Source organism: Hemiscyllium ocellatum, chromosome 50, assembly GCF_020745735.1.
Source record: "Hemiscyllium ocellatum isolate sHemOce1 chromosome 50, sHemOce1.pat.X.cur, whole genome shotgun sequence".
Taxonomy (NCBI): domain Eukaryota; kingdom Metazoa; phylum Chordata; class Chondrichthyes; order Orectolobiformes; family Hemiscylliidae; genus Hemiscyllium; species Hemiscyllium ocellatum.
Genome location: NC_083450.1, coordinates 8278092 through 8298313, shown reverse-complemented (window position 1 = coordinate 8298313; position 20222 = coordinate 8278092). Strand labels below are relative to the sequence as shown.

Below are 20222 nucleotides of genomic sequence, written 5' to 3'. Positions count from 1 at the left end.
GCAGAGCCTCCACTACGGCCGGCTACCGGCGCTCCAGCGCATGCGCAGACGCTCCCATTCACTGCCGGCTAACGGCGCACAGTCAGCCCTTCGCTGCCAGCGCTCGGCGGTTGTGAAGGAACGTCCCTCGACCCGGAACGTTAACTTCTCCTTTTCTCCACACGTACCGCCAGAGCCGCTGACTTTTCTCTCCTCCGCGGTCGGCGCAGGCGTATTTTCTCACCCCCGTCACCAGGGCATCCGGCGCAGGCGCGGTGTCTGCGCCTCGCGGCCCGCGCAGGCGCAAGGCCTTTCGCCTCTCCTTCGGGCCGCCCCCAAGGCGTCCCGCGCAGGCGCAGTGTCCGCCCTTCGCGGCCGGCTCCCGGCGCTCGGCGCAGGCGCAGCGTCTCCCTCCCCCCCCACCCCGCTGCTCCCCGGGGCGGGGGTGCGCGCGCAGTCGGTCAGGCGGGCGCGGAGCGATGGCGGCGGAAGGTTCTGGAAAGCGGCGGATCAAAGTGACGGTGAAAACCCCGAAAGACCGCGAGGAGTTCGCCGTGGAGGAGGAGGCGTCCGTCAGAGAGGTGAGGGCGGAGGGCGGGGGGTGTGAGGGAGGGGACTCGGCCGAGGGGGGGCCTGATATGGGGATGAGGGGGGGCAGTGAGGGTGAGGGTGGATGGGGCTGAGGGTGGGGGGTGGGGAGGAGTGAGGGGTTGAGGGACTCGGGGAGGGGGGTTGAGGGCTGGGGGAGGGGACTGAGGAATGAGGGGAGGAGGTTGAGGGTGGGGGGGTGAGGGGTTGAGGGTGGGGGGGTGAGGGGTTGAGGGTGGGGGGGTGAGGGGCTGAGGAGAGGTGGGTTGAGGGCTGGGGGAGGGGGATGAGGAATGAGGGGAGGAGGTTGAGTGGGAGGGGGTTGAGGAGTGAGGGAGGGGGAGGAGGTTGAGGGGGAGGGGGTTGAGGTGTGAGGGGAGTGGGGTGAGGGGAGGGTGCTGGGGGTAGGGGATTAAGGGCTGAGGGGACGGGGTGGGGGATGGGGTTGAAGGGTTAGGGGAGAGGAGTGAGGGACGTGGGGAGGGGGCTGAGGGGGGTGAGGGCTGAGGGGAGGGGGTTGAGGGCAGGGGGTGCTGGCTGGGGGAAAGGGGGCTGAGGGGAAAAGGGAGAGGGGTGAGGGGAGGAGGAGAGGGGGCAGGGGGCTGAGGGCAGGGGCTGCTGGCGGGGAGGAGGGTGAAGGCTGAGGGGAGAGGGGGGTGGGGGCTGAACGAAAGGGGGTTAGGACTGAGGGGAAGGGGTTGAGGGAAGGGGAACTGAGCGCTGAGGGGTGTGAGGGGGTTTGGGACGGAGGGGTGAGGCCTGAGGGAGGGGGGCTGAGGGGAATGGAAGGGGGATGGGGGGGGTCTGAGGGGATGGGGGTCTGTGGGCTGAGGGGAGGGGGAACTAAGGGCCGAGGGGGGTGGGGACTGAGGGGAGGGGGCTGTGGGAGGGGGGTGAGGGCAGGGGGTGAGGACTGAGGGGACTGGGGTGAGGGTTGAGGTGAAGGGGAGAGGGGAGGGGGAGCGGGGGCTGAGGGGAGGGGGGTGAGGGGAGGAGGGCTGAGGTTGGGGGCGTGAGGGCCGAAGGGAAGGACGGTGAGGGCTAAGGGGAGGGTAGTGAAAGCTGAGGGGAGCAGGGACTGAGACGAGGGGGGTGTGGGCTGAGGGGAGGGCTGGTGGGGGCTGAGTGGACGGGGTGAGGGATGGGGGGTGTTGAGGGCTGAGAGGATGGGGAGGGGGTGTGGGGACTGGGGGGGTTAGCACTGAGGGGAAGGGGTTGAGGGGAGGGGAACTGGGGGCTGAGAGGGGTGAGGGGAGGTGGGTGGGGGGGTTAGGGGGGTGGGGGTCTGAGGGGAGGGGGAGTGAGGGCTGAGGGGAGATGGGGTGGCGTCTGAGGGGAGGGGGAGTGAGGGCTGATGGGAGATGGGGTGGCGACTGAGGGGAGGGGGAGTGAGGGCTGAGGGGGTGGGAACTGAGGGAGGGGGACTAAGGGCCGAGGGGTGTGGAGACTGAGGGAAGTGGGGGGCTGAGGGCAGGGGGTGTGGGCTGGGGGGAGGAGGCTGGGGGATGAGGGGAGGGGAGGAGGTGGGGTGAAGGCTGAGGGAAGGGGTGGTGAAGGCAGGGGGTGGGGACTGAGGGGTGAGAGTGCTGTGGGGAGGGTGGGGTTGAGGGCTGACGGGGGGGACTGAAAGGAGGGGGCTGAGGGGAGGGGTGGGTGAGGGCTGAAGGGAGGGGGGTGAGAGCTGTGGGCAGGGGGGACTGAGATGAGGGGGGTGAGGGCGGGACGGGCGATGGGTGCTGAGTGGACGGGGTGAGGGCTGAGGAGGTGGTTGAGGGCTGAGGGGAGAGTGGGGTGGGGACTGGGGGGGTTAGGAATGAGGGGGAGGGGGTGAGGGCTGAGGGGAGGTGGGTGGGGACTGAGTGGGGGGGGTGAGGACTGATTGGGGGGGGGGGGGGAAGCGGTGGATTCTGAGGGTGGTGTGGTGTAGATATGAGATGGAGGGTCTCCGGGAGGACAAGGTGTTCACTATGAGGCAAAGGATGAGGGAAGGTCTCAAGGCGGACACAGGATTAGGGGTGAGGATGTTGAGGGAGCGAGCTGATGGAGGGGTCGACACGCCGTAAGAGGGTAATGGTTCAGGGTGTGAGGGAGGATGTACAGTGTTTACAGTCCTGCCTCTCTGGTGGGATTTTTAAAAATCAACCTGTTCAGGTATGTTATTACACACTAAACAAACAAAAATGCAAGAGCTTAGTATTCTGGAAATAAACAACAAAGTCAGACATTGCTGAGAGACCTGCTGAGTTTCTTTCCCAGCAACATGATGAAATTACACACCCGGAGCAGGTGGGACATGAACACAGGCTTCCTGGCCCAGAGATAGGGGCACCACCAGTGTGTAAGGTGCGATAATGTGTAATAGATAATGCAACCCATTATCTAGTCTGTGTGGAGTAGAATATTTGGGATATGTGCTCCATATCAAGGAATTTCGGTTCTCATGTACTGTATTGAATACAAGATATGTTGTGTGTTACTGGAATATTTGGGATGTGTTAGTATGGAGCTCCATATTGTCCATGACAGCATTTTCAGAGCAGAATAGCAGACTCTGAGGTCACAGTGGCTGTGAGGGAGCTCAAACTGAGTTTTAACCCTTGTGTTCCTATTGTAACGGGCCCTTACTGCCCCAGACCCCAACTCCCTCAGCTGTCATGAAAACAACAAATGCTGGAGATCACAGCAGGTCAGGCCCATGGAGGGAGAGCAGGCTAATGTTTCTGGTCCAGACTGAAGTGAAGTGCGGAGGGGGCAGCATTTATGCTCTTGTTGGGGGGGTGAAATGGTGGGAGTGGAGTATAGAGTACTGGTGGAGAAAAGACGTTGATACTTCAGATGAATCTGTCATTCAGGGTTCGCTGCAATTTAACAAACATTAAGGTTGACAAGTACTGTGAAAAAGATTCAGGTGCACTGATTTACATGGATATGTTACACAGTGAGAGCAACCTTATGGTTTGGTAGGATAATGGTAACTTTACCTTTTATATGGTATGTGGAGGATGCCTGGGATGTATAGTAGGTGATATAATATCTTGAATCTGGATTATGGTATGGGATATTTTGCTTGTGTATTATATGCAAAATTGAAATGGGCTGTGTCATGAATTTGTAAAGTATAGTTGGTCGGTATGTTGTTGGTGTGTTACATTTTGATATTGCAACTATCACACCTAGTTGTATACACTGAGTTTAATTACATTGGAACGATGTTGTGAAACTTGAAAGAGTTCACAGAAAAGCTTTACGAGGATGTTGCCAGAGTTAGAGGGTTTGAGCTACAGGGAGAGGCTGAATAAGCTGCGGACTAGTCACGTACATATTCCTATTCATATACCATCCAAACACCTTTTAAATGTTGTAATTGTATCAGTCTCCACCACTTCCTCTGGCACCTCATTCCATACAGCACCTTTGCATGAAAAAGTTGCCCCTTGGGTCACCTTTAAATCTTTTCTCCCCTCATGTACGTATACCCTCCAGTTCCCCAACCCAAGGAAAAGACCTTGTCTATTTACCCTTTATATGCCCCTGGTGATTTTATAAACCTCTATGCAGTCATCCCTCAGTCTCTGAAGCTCCAGGGAGAACAGGCCCAGCCGATTCAGCCTCACCTCCTCACTAATATATATATCAGCAATGTACCATGGCAGCCTCCTCATCTGACAGTTGGGCCTCTCCTTTGATGCTTTCTCTTTGTCTAGGAATCAGAGTAATGCGATTGAGCTCCTCTTTGGAGGAAGGTGAGTCATGTGCACCTTGTCAGTAGGTTAGAAGCTGTCCACCCTCACAAGGAAGTGCTGTCAGTCCTCATTCTCTGCATCTGGGCAGCCAGGTAGACTGAGCAGTTAACAGTCTCTTTCCTATCTTCAATGAATAATGGTACAGGTTCAATTAGCCGGATGTAGGTTTGCTCACTGAGCTGGAAGGTTCGTTTTCAGACATTTCATCACCCTCCTAGGTAACATCAGTGAGCCTCCAGACGAAGCACTGCTGGAATGCCCCGCTTTCTATTTGTGTTCAGGTTTCTTTGGGTTGGTGACATCATTTCCTGTTCGATATCTCAGGGGTTGGTATATGGCATCCGAGTCAATGTGTTTGTTGATAGAGTTCCGGTTGGAATGCCATGCTGCTAGGAATTCTCGCACGTGTCTCTGTTTGGCTTCTCCTGAGCTGGATGTGTTGTCCCAGTCGAAGTGGTGTCCTTCCTCATCTGTATATAAGGATACGAGTGAGACATGTCTTTTTGTGGCTAGCTGATGTTCATGTGTCCTGGTGGCTAGTTTTCTGCCTGTTTGCCCAATGTAGTGTTTGTTACAGTTCTTGCAAGGTATTTTGGAAATGACATTAGTTTTGCTCGTTGTCTGATTAGGGTCTTTCATGTTCATTAGCTGATGTTTTAGTGTATTGATGGGTATGAGGGATACCATGATGCTAAGAGGTCCGAGTAGTCTGGCAGTCATTTCCAAGATCTCTTTGATATAGGGTAGAGTGGCTCGGGTTTCTGGACATGTTTTGTCTGCTTGTTTTGGTTTGTTGTTGCGTGTTCATTAGGTACTTTTTTTTTAATACACTGTGTAGGAGTTCCTCTGTGTTGCAGTGTGTGGTGGCTTGTTGAAATAATGTTCTAATGTAACTTCGTTTGTAGGTATTGGGATGATTGCTTCTGTAGTTCAGTATTTGGTCCGTACGTGTTGTTTTCCTGTAGACACTGGTTTGAAGTTCCCCATTGGCTGTTTGCTCTATTGCAACATCTAGGAATGGCAGTTTGAGGTTTTTTGTGGTATTATTGATTGTCTTGAAGATTTCCTTTAATTTATTTTGTTTAGTGATGACAAAGGTGTCATCCATGTAGCGGGCCCAGAGTTTGATTAGATTAGAATACTTAGTGTGGAAACAGGCCCTTCGGCCCAACAAGTCCACACCGACCCGCCGAAGCGCAACCCACCCATACCCCTACACTTACCCCTTACCTAACACTACGGGCAATTTAGCATGGCCAATTCACCTGACCCACACATCTTTGGACTTTGGGAGGAAACCGGAGCACCCGGAGGAAACCCTCGCAGACACGGGGAGAATGTGCAAACTCCACACAGTCAGTCGCCTGAGTCGGGAATTGAACCCGGGTCTCTGGCGCTGTGAGGCAGCAGTGCTAACCACTGTGCCACCGTGCCGCCCAGCTAGTTTGGATTGGATAACTGGCAGAGCTGTTTGTTCGAATCACTAAGCAATCAAACATCATTTCGAAATGGTATCACTAACCCAAGGAAACCTAACCGCACTAATAGAAAATGGGCTATACAACCAGTGCTTCATCTGTAGATTGGTGATGATGTTACCTAATATGGTGACGAAACGTCTGCAAGCGAACCTTCCAGCTCAGTGAGCAAACGTACACCCAGAACCTACATCCAATCTTCTTTCTCACTTAGCTGCCTAGCTAGCTAGCTATCAACAACTCTAGCGGCACGATTTTAGTTGGACTTGTACATTTCAGTATCTTGGTGATCATGAACTATTCCTTAGGCTCCTTCCAATCCCAATGATATTGTCTTTCTTGCATGATTTGATGCCCCTGTCCCCATGAACTGGATGGCTTACTTGGCCATTTCAGAGGACAGTTAAGAAACAACCTCTTTGCCCTGGGTCTGGAGTCAACATCAGGCTCGGGTCAGATAAGGGCAGTAGATTTCCTTCCCATTAGTGCTGGGGTTTTAACCACAATGACGATGATCGTCATGGTAACCATCACTGAGACCAGTTTTCGTTTCCACTCATTAATTAAATTTTAATTTCACCAAGGGTTAAGGTCGGATCCTCACCCAGAGCGGTAACCTGGGTCCTTTGGATTACTAGTTCAATGACATTACCACTAGGACAGCATCTCCCTCGGATGTTCGTTACTTTCAGGCTGGAGCTGCCTCCATTGTTTTACTCATTACTGCCATTGGTGATCTCGTTTTGCACCCATTTCCTGGCTCAGAACTCACCAGTCGCCTGTTGTCCTTCCATACTTGTGGCTGGTCCATCGCTGTGACAGGTCATAGCAGGTCTCTATCTCTGTTCCATTGTTCAGTTCTTTCTTTCTGAGCTCCTTACACACTTGATGCAACTGCAGCACGCTAACCTCTGAACAACTAAAACTTAAGCACAGTGCAGTACAAACTTTCTGGAGGAACTTTTAACGCACATCTCGCAGGGCTGGTGGAGTCGTGTCAAAGCTGTCCCGAACAACAACCACATTTTGTTACGCAAATGCAGTACAATACAAGCTTTGGAAAAACCCTGAACACTCCTCGCCATGCTTGCGACGCGTGTCTAGGGAAACTCTCTGAACAAATGAAACAGTCCTTCCTTTATACAAAATCTTTACATCACGGTCAGTAATATCCACATGACAACCCCCAGCCACTCCGTCCCCCAAAGTCACACTACTCAAGACACAATGCAGTGACCACATCATCTCCAGATCAATGTAATGCAAATCCTCCCTTAATGGCCAGATCTGATGTGAATTGTATTTTTCTAACAACAGAGTAGTCAGAGTTCCAACTATAATGTTCTTATTGGTTTTTGAATAGGGCATGAAAGTGTAAATTGTAGGAGATGACAGTGTAAATTGCTCTGAATGGCAAGGAGATGGCCAGGAGAAAGTGGAGGACTGCAGATGCTGGAGATCAGAGTTGACAGTGTGGTGCTGGAAAAGCACAGCAAGCCAGCCAGCATTTGAGGAGCAGGAGAAACGATGTTTTGGCTATGCATGGAATTGGCCATGCAAATGGCTCTGAATAATAGGAGATGATGTAAATTTCTTACAATCTATCTGTAAGTCAGAGGCATGCCACCCTAGCCTCAGGACATCAATTTCCTGTATGTCAACAGAGCAAATTAATTTTTTTACTATCACACCAGGTCCCTACCTTTACTCCTACTTTGTCTACCATATTCTGGAAAATCTGTTGTCTTGGCAAGGCGGTATCCCAAGCTGCCCAGACATCTTGTGTGGGCAAAAGTACACCACCCTGGTCTCTCATCCCACTGGTGCTACTAATATGCAGAGTGAAGAAAAGCAACTACACGCTCCAACTGACGTTCTCTAGAACATTTCCCTCATGTCCTGAGGAGCTCAGGCCTGGGCAGTGTGTATTTTTTGAGTAGCCATTGTATAAATATCTGTCCAGGTTTTGGCTGTTAGGCGTGGAGCATTCTGATGAAATTGAGTGATCTGCAAACACACCGGTGCGTTTCCAGGGTGAGTGCTGCTGGGGTCAAACGAGCACCTCATTCACCACCTCCTGCATGACCTGCTTAAACCAACTCCCATTTTACTCCTTATAGGGTGCATTCCTTTGAATGATGGAATGGAAAACACACAACATCTCTCAAAGTTCCTACTGACAACCAGCCTCCATTGTTGGGGTTTCAGTCCGAACCCCTTCTGCACTTGTTAAGGGACACAAAAAGTGCTGCCCATTACTAAGGAGGATCTCTTCTACGGACTTAGTGGTGCACCTTTTGCTTTAAACTCGGCAAATGAGGTGATGGCTTTGTTCCAGGAATTTGCATATGTGCGATAAAAGATCCCATGACACGATTTTGAAGAGTCGTCCCTGGAGTCCTGAACAGTATTTACCTGTAATAGGGAGTGGAACTCCCTGCCTGCAACAGTAATAGACTCACCAACTTTAAGGGCGTTTAAATAGTCATTGGATGCACATATGGATGGTAATGGAGTAGTATAGGTTAGATGGGCTTCAGATTGGTTTTGCAGGTTGGTGCAACATCGAGGGCTGAAGGGCCTGTACTGCACTGTAATGTTTTATGTAAATCATTACAGCTTGCTGTGTACAAATCGAACACTGTTTCTACATTGCAACAGTGACCAGACATGCTTGCCTGGCTGTGAAGGGTTTTGGACTGTCCAATGGTCCAGAAACATTTTTAAAAATTTTTTTCTCTCCTGGTTTTTAAAAAATTATTTCCCCCACACTACCGCCTAACTGCGGTAGTGTTTATTATGATTATCCCCAGCAACCATGGTGTGTGTGTGCAGGTGTGAGACACAGTGAGAGACACAAGGTGTACAAATCTTTATTCAATTTCCACCACCAGGAAAACGGAAACGTGTTATTGAAACGCATGTCCGTCGTCTTATTGGGCTGTTTGTGTCACTAAGCCTCGATGACGGCCATCAGTCCAAGCTTGCTTCCAGTTATTCCCAAATACCTCGAGCAGTTGACACATTCCACGTAGACTCCAGTTGCCCAAGGCGGGACTGGAACCCTGGGTTGCTGGTGCTGAGAAAGTAGCGCTGATCACTGGCCCACCGTGTCACCCATTATATAAGGGAATCCGTCTCCTCCCAAACCCCTTCATTACATTCCAGGATGCGGCTCACTTTAGGATAACTCTTATTCTCTGGAAAGCAAGTGAACTTTCCTCATGAACCATTTGTTGTTCGTCAGTGCCCTATTTAGTCGATTTGTCTGCCTCTATTCATTACTGAGGTTGTGTGATAGGAAGTTACAAAGTAAAGAAAGAATTGCCTGTGAGATTATGCAGATTGAAGAGTTCCAGATTAGGATATGTCGGGCTGAGTTCAGTCACAGGTATAGTCTTAAATTTACTGGGAGTTTCGGACTGAAATACAACTAAACAGAAACAAGCTGCTGTTGTGAAACGTGGTACATAAGTCTTTGCTGTTTCTTCAGCTACAGAGTGGTTGCATTGTTGTAGATTTTCAATGGTGTCTGTTCAGTTTAGCAGACTTGTCTCTTTAACATGTGCACTAAGAGCAGCAAGGACTTGTTTCCTGTGCTGTGGACTCACTTCTACCCAAAGTCAAATGCTGCTGTGGGCTCATGTTGTGTTGCTTGACATTCTATGTAATTACAGTGTTGGTGCAGTTGAAGCTGTGCAATCCTGGATTGTGTCCCTCTAGACTTGGCTTGTGCCTAGAGAGTGTTTTGAATGAGGGAGCAGGAGATTGAGATTTTGACGTGTGGTGATGGTGGAAGCAGCCCTTGTGTGAATAACTTTGTGATGGCTCCTGTTTGGTGTCATCATTGTGATGGTTGACATAGCAGAAACAGAATGGGCGGGCACTGCTCTGACAATTTACCATGGGTAATGATGTTCCCTGCAATAAGAGAAAGTGAATGTTTATGGACAGTGTTTTTAGCAGGGGGGAGGGGGAGAAGGTGTGTCGGTGTTGTAACAAGATTTTATTAATTATTAGAAATTTAGAAAACAGGAGAGGAGTGGTCCGTTCGAGCCTGTTCTGCTATTCAGTAGGATCATGGCTGATCATCCCAACTCAGTGTCCTGTTCCCACTTTCTCACCCAAACCCCTTTAGCCCAAATAGCTGTGTCTTCCAAAACATTTAATGTTTTGGTCTCAGCTGCTTTCTGTGTCTTAGAAATCCACAGGTTCACCACTCTCTGGGTGAAGACAAGTCTCATCATATCAGTCCTAGCATGTATCCTTAAACTATGAGCCCCTAGTCTGGACTGTTTAAGCAGGGGCATCCTTCCAGTGTCTCCCCTGTGTCGTCCTGTTAAGAGTTTAAGGTTTCTAAGCACTGGTGAAGTTGCACCAGAAAGACCAGGATGAGCTTCTCCCAACAAAACAGTTTGATGTGCATTTTTGTCAGTGACGCAGTCAGTCAGATCCCTGCGCCACCTTGATATCCAGATTTTGTACAGGCCATAAATTGTGTGGAAGTTAAAATCCTGCATTAACTACGCCCTGAGGAACAGAAGAACCTTGGAATGGACAAGTATGAATCGTTTGAAGGTGGGAGGGCAAGGTTTCCAAAACACAGTCTGAAAAAAAAACACTTTGAGATCCTTGGCAGAGAGACAGTCCAAATGTGAGGAAGCTAGGCTGAATGTTTCTCAGGTTCGGCCCCAATGTGAGTATCATGTGCAGTTCTAGTGTCACACTTTAGGAAGGATGTTGAGCCTCAGAGGGGGGTCTGGAGGGACATTTCCCAGAACAAGACTATGGACGAGGGGTTTTAGTTCCTGTGGAGAGGCTGGGAGATGCTGGGATTGTTCATCTCAGAACAGAGAAGGTGAAGGGAAGGATTGCATCGAGCTGTTCGAAGTCGTGAGGGGAGTGTGCAGTTTCAATCAAGGGGACGCGGGCAAAACTGTTTCCTCTGTCAGGGTGGGTTGGTGACCAGAGGGGAACATGGATTGAAAAGATTGGCGGGGTACTGAGGAGAATTTTTTCGACATGGCGAGTCATTGTGATTCAGGGCATATTACCTGAAAGGGCAGTGAGGGCATGAACTCTTAAAAGATGGAGAGAAATTAGAGAAATACTGAAAGGGGAAAGATTTGTGGTGCTGTTTTTTTGGAGGGGGAAGAGTGGGGGGATGGTGGAAGGTGAGGTCAGTGGGATTTGGTTTTTTCCAGAATTTTGACAAGCTGTTATTTTTGTGTGGCTCATTGTGACAGTCCTAGTGATACATCCTTCAAATGAAATCTCTTGCCCAGGTGTGAGCTTTTCGAGAGCGTTGGAAGAAATGCAGTTGTCAAAGTACTAAGATCTTATTGTATGAATGAAGTGCTTTTTCAACACTCACCTCTACCCTGCTGTGCATTGTTCACTGTTGGTAAAATAGCAGATTGCGCTTGTTGGAAAGGCATCCACGGAGTAGCTTCAAGTAATGCCTAAGTCTAGAAGGATGCTGTTCAGCACCTGTGCATGTAAATCCACACCTCAATCCTCGTCCCAATCAGCCTGCCATTTCTGAGCACTCCCCACAACTCCCATTTCCTGTCTCCATCCTCTCCTTCCTGGAATTCTGCTTCAGGGTTTAATCTGCTCTTCCAAAGTGATTTCTTACATCTCTTCCTCACAAGAAATATGAACCCTTCCCTCCTATGATGCTGAGTTTTAAATTTATTGCCTCCAGTTACTAATTGTCCGCCCCCAATTTTAATTCGACACCCTTCGTAACTTTGCGCATTGATTCTTTGCATCTTTTGTTTTTAAGGAGAAAGTGAGGACTGCAGATGCTGGGGATCAGAGCTGAAAATGTGTTGCTGGAAAAGCGCAGCAGGTCAGACAGCATCCAAGGAGCAGGGGAATCGACGTTTCGGGCATGAGCCCTTCTTCAGGAATCCTGAAGAAGGGCTCATGCCCGAAACGTCGATTCTCCTGCTCCTTGGATGCTGCCTGACCTGCTGCGCTTTTCCAGCAACACATTTTCAGATCTTATATTTTTAGTCCAGTGAAAACTGCCTTGTACTGTATCTAGAAAACATCTCTTACTTTAGACTAGCTCTGACCACGGCCTTTGTGTTCTTCTGAAAGTCTGATGATAAGGGCTCCTGAGAGAGCTGTCACTCCAGTATGTGCTGGTGTTCATCATTGAATGTTTACATTACAGGTGGAGGGCCACGCAGCTCATCGGATCTGTACTGTCTTCCCGAATGAGCAGTGCACTGTTTGTGCTACTCACTCTAAACCCATGTCATCTTCGTTTTTTTGGGGTTGCATTCTTTCCCCCCTCAAAAGCTTTGATACAACCTGCCTCCTCCACACTCTCGGGCAGCACCTTTCAGAGAGTTCCGTCTTGTCTTGGTAGTTGTGCTGCTGGTTGAGACCGATGCTCAAGTTCCAGATCCGAAGTGTGACCACATCCCCAACATTCATCCCAGCCTGAGTAATGTACAGTGGTAGTTGTCAGTGGGCTTTGCTCTGTTTTGCCCTGTTAATGTTTTCTCCCTCAATCTGCTCATTTGCCCCCCTCGAGTGAAACCACGCCAGTAACAATGTGATGCTGATGTGTCCAGTGATCAGCCTGGCAGCGAACCTGAACTGTGTCAATTGCTGGGGCACCACTGAAAAGTCAGCTGAGGTTCACCTCGAAGTCAGAACGCTGTTAGATTAGGTCCCCAAGTCACCAGCTTGACAAAACTCCAGACTGGTGCTCTCAGCAGGACTGAGGGAGTGCTGCATGGTATTTGTTGAATCTTGCTGTGTGCAGGTTGGTTGTTATATGATGACTGCATGCATTTTGGCTGCAAACTGCTTTTGGGGAAGATGCTGTATCGCATGAATATATTTTGGGGCACAGGGGATGTATTAAAAACTGCAGTGCCAAAATGCACAATGCTGGAAATGCTCAGCATCAGTGGGAAGAGGAAGAGGGTCGATTCTGAACAAAGTGACATGGTCCTCACTTGTGCAGGGAAGCAGATATCACAATCTCAGTCTGACCCAAAATAATTCCGTCTCCACAAGCAGCACCAACAAAACTCTTCAAATGTAAATCTTAGACAGCCGATTAAATAGGAGGCAGTGGCATTATGATAGTGCCAATGGATTAGGATTCCAGAATCCAAGCTAGTGTTTTAGGCCCTGGGTTTGAATCTCCCCATGGCAGAATATGATCCTTTGAGCTCAATAAAAATGTAGAATCGAGCTAACGGAATGGTGGCACTGCCGATTATCATTGTAAAACCCAGCTGGTTCACATGCCTTTTCTGTCTGCCTTATCCGGTCTGATTTACACGTGACCCCAGACTCTGTGCTTGGTTCTTAACTGCCTTCTGGAAATGGCCCGAGTAAGCCATTCGGATCAAGGGGCAGCTACTATGGGCAGAAAATGCTGGCCCAGTTGTTGATGCCCATGTCCCATGAATGAACTTAAATGCGGGAGCTGCAACTTAGGCATTATGGTTTTCTTTTTACAGTTGTGGAATCTTTCAGACATCAAATGGTGACGGTGCAGAACCAGGACATTGCTCACTATCGATGTCTTCCTCCTTACGATAAGATGTGTTAGTTTCTAAAGTAGTTCTGTGGTGCATAGAATGTCATGTAGTGTCCAGTGAATGACTGATGCTCCTGCTCTGCACACTGAGCAGGAATGTGCTTTGCCTATCCCGGTACATTTGCATCAGGGGGAGATGATTAGCTGGGCATTGATCGGGTACTGTGATTGTGGTTTTGGTTAACCCACACACACCGGGCTGAAGGAATGTGTATTTTCAGGAGAATTAGGCTGCCCATGTGTGTTGGGCAGAATTGCATTGACATCCTGAAGCAAGGAACTGTGTAAGGTATGGGACCAGTAGCAGATCTATGGAGGCTGTTGAGCCCAGTGCACTGTGACTTGTTCACCCTGTATCCCCTCTGCACATGGATGTCTGAGTACCTGCTGCCAGCTCTTGGATGTGATATTTCAGCTGGTCATTCCTACAGTAGCGTCATGCAGGGATTCCTGTCCTGAGAGCTCTCCCTAGTCACGTGAGGGTTTTGTTTTCCATGCATTGTCAGACAGTTCCTCTGCTCCAGAACCCCCTTCCACCCTTCAGCACAGTCCCTTCTCTGCAAAGATCAGGGGTTGGTGCAAGTGACCGATCCCTTTCTTGATTGAGTTCATCTGTAAAATCTGGTTGCTTTGCTGGTTTGTCCCTGCAGTATTGTGCCGGCTCCTGCCACAGCAGCTCGCTGACCTTCCTGTCAGGTGGTGAAGTTCAGAATTGTCAATCAGCACCTCCAGAATGGGTTTACGTGCCTGTCTGAGTGAGACTTAGAAGGAGCATGGTGAAGTTGGATCTGTCTGCCCTGAAGTCCTCATCTACCCCATGTACACGCCCTGTTTGTTCCTCTCTGGGGCATTGACCAGTTTCAGTGTGTGGCTGGGTAGAGACTGAGAGTCAGAGAAGCAAGTGGCATTGCAGGGACCTGGACCACCAAGTGGGATGCCCTTTCTGCTGTCTGAACCACTTCATCACCCGTGGATCTTTGTGAACTGTCCCTTTCATTCCAGGCAAGCAGTGGTCTATCACATTGAGTACAGTGTGTGCAGCTCCAAACAGCAGCCCATGAGTGTAATAAACCTTGAGACCCTGAACCAGATGTTTTTTTTTAAAAAAAGCTAGACATTTTTACAGCTTACAAGTGTGAGCCAGGCTGGTCAGGGTGGGTGACAGAAAGCACTTCCTTACGCCAGTGGGAGTGGATATCTGGGACTCCCTCCTGTGACGAAGCTCAGAGGATGGGGATGTCAGTTGGAAATTTCAAACCTGCTAACACTAGACTTTTGTCGGTTCAGATGCTATACAAGTTTAGTGAATCAAGGCGAGCAGATGGGGTTAAAATACAGAATAGCTGTGATCTGGTTGAATGACAGAACAATCTCAAGGGGCTGAGTGGCCTCCTGGTCCTTTGATACTGTTTTCATCTCAGTTATATCCAACCAAGTGCCATCTGCTGCTGATTGAATCTAATTTTTAAAAAATACTGCCAACATTCTCTTGCAGACACGACTGAGGTGCTCCTCAGATCCTATTTTTGATTCAGTTGTCAAAATTCAAAATGCTGTTCCCTTTGTTTTAAAACAGAGAATTGATTATGCAGTGCAACGTTTATTTTAAAATAAAATGTGCTGAGTGTATGCACATTTACTCCTGTTCCCTCCTTCATGTGTCATTGTCTGAATTGGAACCATTCAAGCTCCAGGCAGTGAGTAACTAAGCTTGTTCAATATTGTGTAATGAACCAGAATTGGTCAGAGACCTCGAAGTGAAGGAGCCATTGGGAAGTAGTGACCATATTACAATAAGTTTCAACCTGCAATTTGAGAGGGAGAGGGTACGGTCGGAAGTGACAGTACTTCTGTTGAATAAAGGGAACTACGGAGCTATGAGGGAGGAGCTGGCCAAAGTTCAATGGGGCAATACCTTAGCAGGGATGACCATGGTGAAACAATGGCGGATATTTCTGTGTATAATGCAGAAGTTGCAGGGTCAGTTCACTCCTAAAAGGAAGAAAGATCCTAGGAGGAGGCATGGGTGGCCGTGGCTGACAAGGGAAGTTAAGAAACATATAAAGTTAAAAGAGAAAAAGTATAACATAGCAAAGATAAGTGGGAAAACAGAGGACTGGGAAGCTTTTAAAGAACAACAGCGGATTACTAAGAAGGAACTACGCAGAGGAAAAAGGAGGTACGAAGGTGAACTGGCCAACAATGTAAAGGAGGATAGTAAAAGCTTTTTCAAGTATGTGCAAGACAAAAAAATGGTTAGGACTAAAATTGGGCCTTTGAAGACAGAAACGGGAATATATTACGGGGAACAAAGAAATGGCAGAAGAATTAAATGGGTACTTCAGATCTGTGTTCACTGGGGAAGACACAGGCAATCTCCCTGAGGTAACAGTGGCTGAAGGACCTGAACTTAAGGGAATCTGTATTTGCCAGGATTTGGTGTTGAAGAGACTGTTAGGTCTAAAAGTTGATAAGTCCCCGGGACCTGATGGTCTACATTCCAGGGTACTGAAGGACGTGCTTCGGGAAATCGTGGATGCGTTGGTGATTATTTTCCAGAATTCGATAGATTCGGGATCGGTACCTGAGGATTGGAGAGTGGCTAATTTTATACCACATTTTAAGAAAGGTGCGAGAGAGAAAGCAGGAAATTATAGACCAGTTAGTCTGACCTCAGTGGTGGGAAAGATGCTGGAGTCTATTATAAAGGATGAGATTACGGCACATCTGGATAGTAGTAACAGGATAGGTCAGAGTCAGCATGGATTTATGAAGGGGAAATTGTGCTTGACTAATCTTCTGGAGTTTTTTGAGGATGTAACTCTGAAGATGGACGAGGGAGATCCAGTAGATGTAGTGTACCTGGACTTTCAGAAAGCTTTTGATAAAGTTCCACATAGGAGGTCAGTGAGCAAAATTAGGGCGCATGGTATTGGGGGCAAAGTACTAGATTGGATTGAAAATTGGTTGGCTGATAGGAAACAAAGGGTAGTGATAAACGGCTCCATTTCGGAATGGCAGGCAGTGACCAGTGGGGTACCGCAGGGATCCGTGCTGGGACCGCAGCTTTTTACAATATATGTTAATGATATAAAAGATGGTATCAGCAATAACATTAGCAAATTTGCTGATGATACAAAGCTGGGTGGCAGGGTGAAATGTGATGAGGATGTTAGGAGATTACAGGGTGACCTGGACAAGTTAGGTGAGTGGGTAGATGCATGGCAGATGCAGTTTAATGTGGATAAATGTATGGTTATCCACTTTGGCAATGGAATTAATTTAGGTAAAGGGGCAGTACAGAGAGATCTGGGTGTTCTTGTACACCAGTCAATGAAGGCAAGCATGCAGGTACAGCAGGTAGTGAAGAAGGCTAATAGCATGCTGGCCTTCATAACAAGAGGGATTGAGTATAGAAGCAAAGAGGTGCTTCTGCAGCTGTGCAGGGCCCTGGTGAGACCACACCTGGAGTACTGTGTGCAGTTATGGTCGCCAAATTTGAGGAAAGACATTCTGGCTATTGAGGGAGTGCAGCGTAGGTTCACGAGGTCAATTCCTGGAATGGAGGGATTACCTTACACTGAAAGATTGAAGCGACTGGGCTTGTATACCCTTGAGCTTAGAAGACTGAGAGGGGATGTGATTGAGACGTATAAGATTATGAAAGGATTGGACACTCTGGTAGCAGGAAACATGTTTCCGCTGATGGGTGAGTGCCGAACCAGAGGACACAGCTTAAAAATACATTTAGGACAGAGATGAGGAGAAACTTCTTCACCCAGAGAGTGGTGGCTGTGTGGAATGCTCTGTCCCAGAGGGCAGTGGAGGCCCAGTCTCTGGATTCATTTAAGTAAGAGTTGGATAGAGCTCTCAAAGATAGTGGAATCAAGGGTTATGGAGATAAGGCAGGAAGTGGTTACTGATTAGGAATGATCAGCCATGATCATATTGAATGGCGGTGCAGGCTCGAAGGGCTGAATGGCCTACTCCTGCACCTATTGTCTATTGATGTGAGCGCAGTGTATGACCGTGTGATGTTCACAGTGCACCTGGGACCAGGGAGGGATGTAGTTTCCAGTTTGAACCGTGGGGTTGGATGAAAGCATGATGTAACACAATACTGTTGTGATGACTGTCCCATTCTGGAGCCCTAGACCAGGAGCTAACATGTTAGTTTGAAGTGCCAACAGTTGGCCTAGCCATCCACACTTGAACAGTTGTTAATTTCTGCTGTATGACCCTCTCCCAACACCTGTACAGACATGCACACACATATATACTGGAACCAGCTCCATGCCAGTCACTTTGTTACCCACTCAGTCCCCATCATGCCCGTCCATTTCAATTGGCATAGAGCAGACTCGGGCTTTTTCTTTTCCTTCTGTGTTTTCATTATTAGATGCCTTTCTCCAGCTGTAGCACAGTACATTGCACTGCTGCCTCTCAGTCACTTGTGAGAGCAGGCCACTGCAATAGCCAGGGAGTTCGGCACCATCGGGGGGGGGTCAGTTTCCAAATTAAACGCAATCCCAAAGGTCCTGTCTAAACACTGAACTGGGGTTTGAAAGGTTACTTGACTTGAGAAAGGTTACCGTCACTGGGCTTGTACCCAAATTCTCTGGAGATCTGGGTACACACAACACCCCAGCAGCTGGTGGAATTTTACTGTGAGTGAAATCTAGAATTGTAAACCAGTCTCCGTGATGGTGACCGTGACAACCATCATTGATTATGGCTAAAATCCCCATTATGTTCCCTGTTGGGGGAGGGAAATTCTACTGTCCTTACCCAGACCAGCCCCATGTGTGACCCAAACCCATTCTGTAGCTGATTATATTCAAAGGTAAGTAAAAAAGAGTAGGTTATTCAGCCTATTGAGTCAGCTCTGCCATTGTTAGATCGTAAGAACGGACGATATAGGAACAGAATTCGATCACAGCTGATATGTTTCTCAACCCCACCAATGAAGAGCCGTACCCATCTCTATTTTAAATACATTCAATGACTTCGCCTCTACAGCCTCTATGGCAACAAGTTTCACAGCTTAACTCCCCACCCTCTGACTGACGAAATTCCTCATATCAATTTTAAAGGGTTGTCTCTTCACTCTGAGCTGTGCCCTCAGGTCCTAGTCATGTACTGGTGGAAACATCTCCACAGCTACTCTGTTCAGGCCTCGGAGTATTCTATACATTTCAGTGCGATCCCCTTCCTCATCCTTCTAAACTCCATTGGGTACAGATCCAGAGTAAAAAATGAGGTCTGCAGATGCTGGAGATCACAGCTGCAAATGTGTTGCTGGTCAAAGCACAGCAGGTTAGGCAGCATCTCAGGAATAGAGAATTTGACGTTTCGAGCATAAGCCCTTCATCAGGAATAAGAGAGAGAGCCAAGCAGGCTGAGATAAAAGGTAGGGAGGAGGGACTAGGGGGAGGGGTGATGGAGGTGGGATAGGTGGAAGGAGGTCAAGGTGAGGGTGATAGGCCGGAGTGGGGTGGGGGCGGAGAGGTCAGGAAGAGGATTGCAGGTTAGGAGGGCGGTGCTGAGTTGAGGGAACCGACTGAGACAAGGTGGGGGGAGGGGAAATGAGGAAGCTGGAGAAATCTGAGTTCATTCCTTGTGGTTGGAGGGTTCCCAGGCGGAAGATGAGGCGCTCCTCCTCCAGCCGTCGTGTAGTTGTGTTCTGCCGGTGGAGGAGTCCAAGGACCTGCATGTCCTCGGTGGAGTGGGAGGGGGAGTTAAAGTGTTGAGCCACGGGGTGATTGGGTTGGTTGGTTCGGGCGGCCCAGAGGTGTTCTCTGAAGCGTTCCGCAAGTAAGCGGCCTGTCTCCCCAATATAGAGGAGGCCACATCGGGTGCAGCGGATGCAATAGATGATGTGTGTGGAGGTACAGGTGAACTTGTGGCGGATATGGAAGGATCCCTTGGGGCCTTGGAGGGAAGTGAGTGTGGAGGTGTGGGCGCAAGTTTTACATTTCCTGCGGTTGCAGGGGAAGGTGGAGGTTGGGTTGGTGGGGGGTGTGGATCTGACAAGGGAGTCACGAAGGGAGTGGTCCTTGCGGAACGCTGATAGGGGAGGGGAGGGAAATATATCCTTGGTGGTGGGGTCCGTTTGGAGGTGGCGGAAATGGCGGCGGATAATACGTTGTATGCGCAGGTTGGTGGGGTGGTAGGTGAGAACCAGTGGGGTTGGAACCCTCAACAGCTTCTCATGTGACGAGCCGGGATCGTTCTTGTAACCATCCTCTGGGACCCCCTCCATTGCCAGCATAAACCTCCTGGATATGGGGCTCAAAAACAATATTCTAAATGCAGTCTGACCAAAGCCTGGTGCAATGTCAGCAGTCCACCTCTGCTTTTGTAATCTCGCTGTCTCGAAATAAAATGCTAACATTACGTTTGGCTTTATCCTAACTGCCAGCCAACCTGCATGCTAACCTGAAGAGAACCCTGAACCAGGACTCCCAAATCCCTTTCTCCATCAGATTTCTGAAGACTTTGCCCATTTGGAAAATAGTCCACACCTCTCCTGACCAAAATTTACAACCTCGCACTTTCCCACATTGTGTTCCATCTGCCACTTACTTGCCCATTCTCCTAGCCTGTCTGTTCAAGTCCTTCTGCGAACTCTTTTCTCTATCCATCTTTGTTCCCTATTGCTACTTCTGCAGTCTTGTTTTCCAATGTTCACACTTGCCTCTCTCTCACCTTTTTTATCTGTCTTAAAAACTCTTGCAATCTTCCTTTATATTACTAACTAGCTTACTGTCAAATTTCTTCATCTTCCCCGCTATTGCTTTTTTTTAAAGTTATCCTCAGCTGAATTTTAAAGGTTTCTCACTCATCTTCACCATGATATAT

General features: G+C 48.9%; 1 protein-coding gene across 1 annotated transcript in view; it reads left to right on the top strand.

The window, feature by feature from the left end:
• The first annotated feature begins 397 nt into the window (after positions 1-397).
• Positions 398-20222, top strand: part of ubqln4 (ubiquilin 4) — a 51528-nt gene continuing 31703 nt past the window's right edge. The window contains exon 1 of the mRNA XM_060820541.1: positions 398-560. Coding sequence (XP_060676524.1) covers positions 459-560 — 102 coding nt within the window. The 5' untranslated portion in view covers positions 398-458. The remainder of the gene's footprint in view (positions 561-20222) is intronic.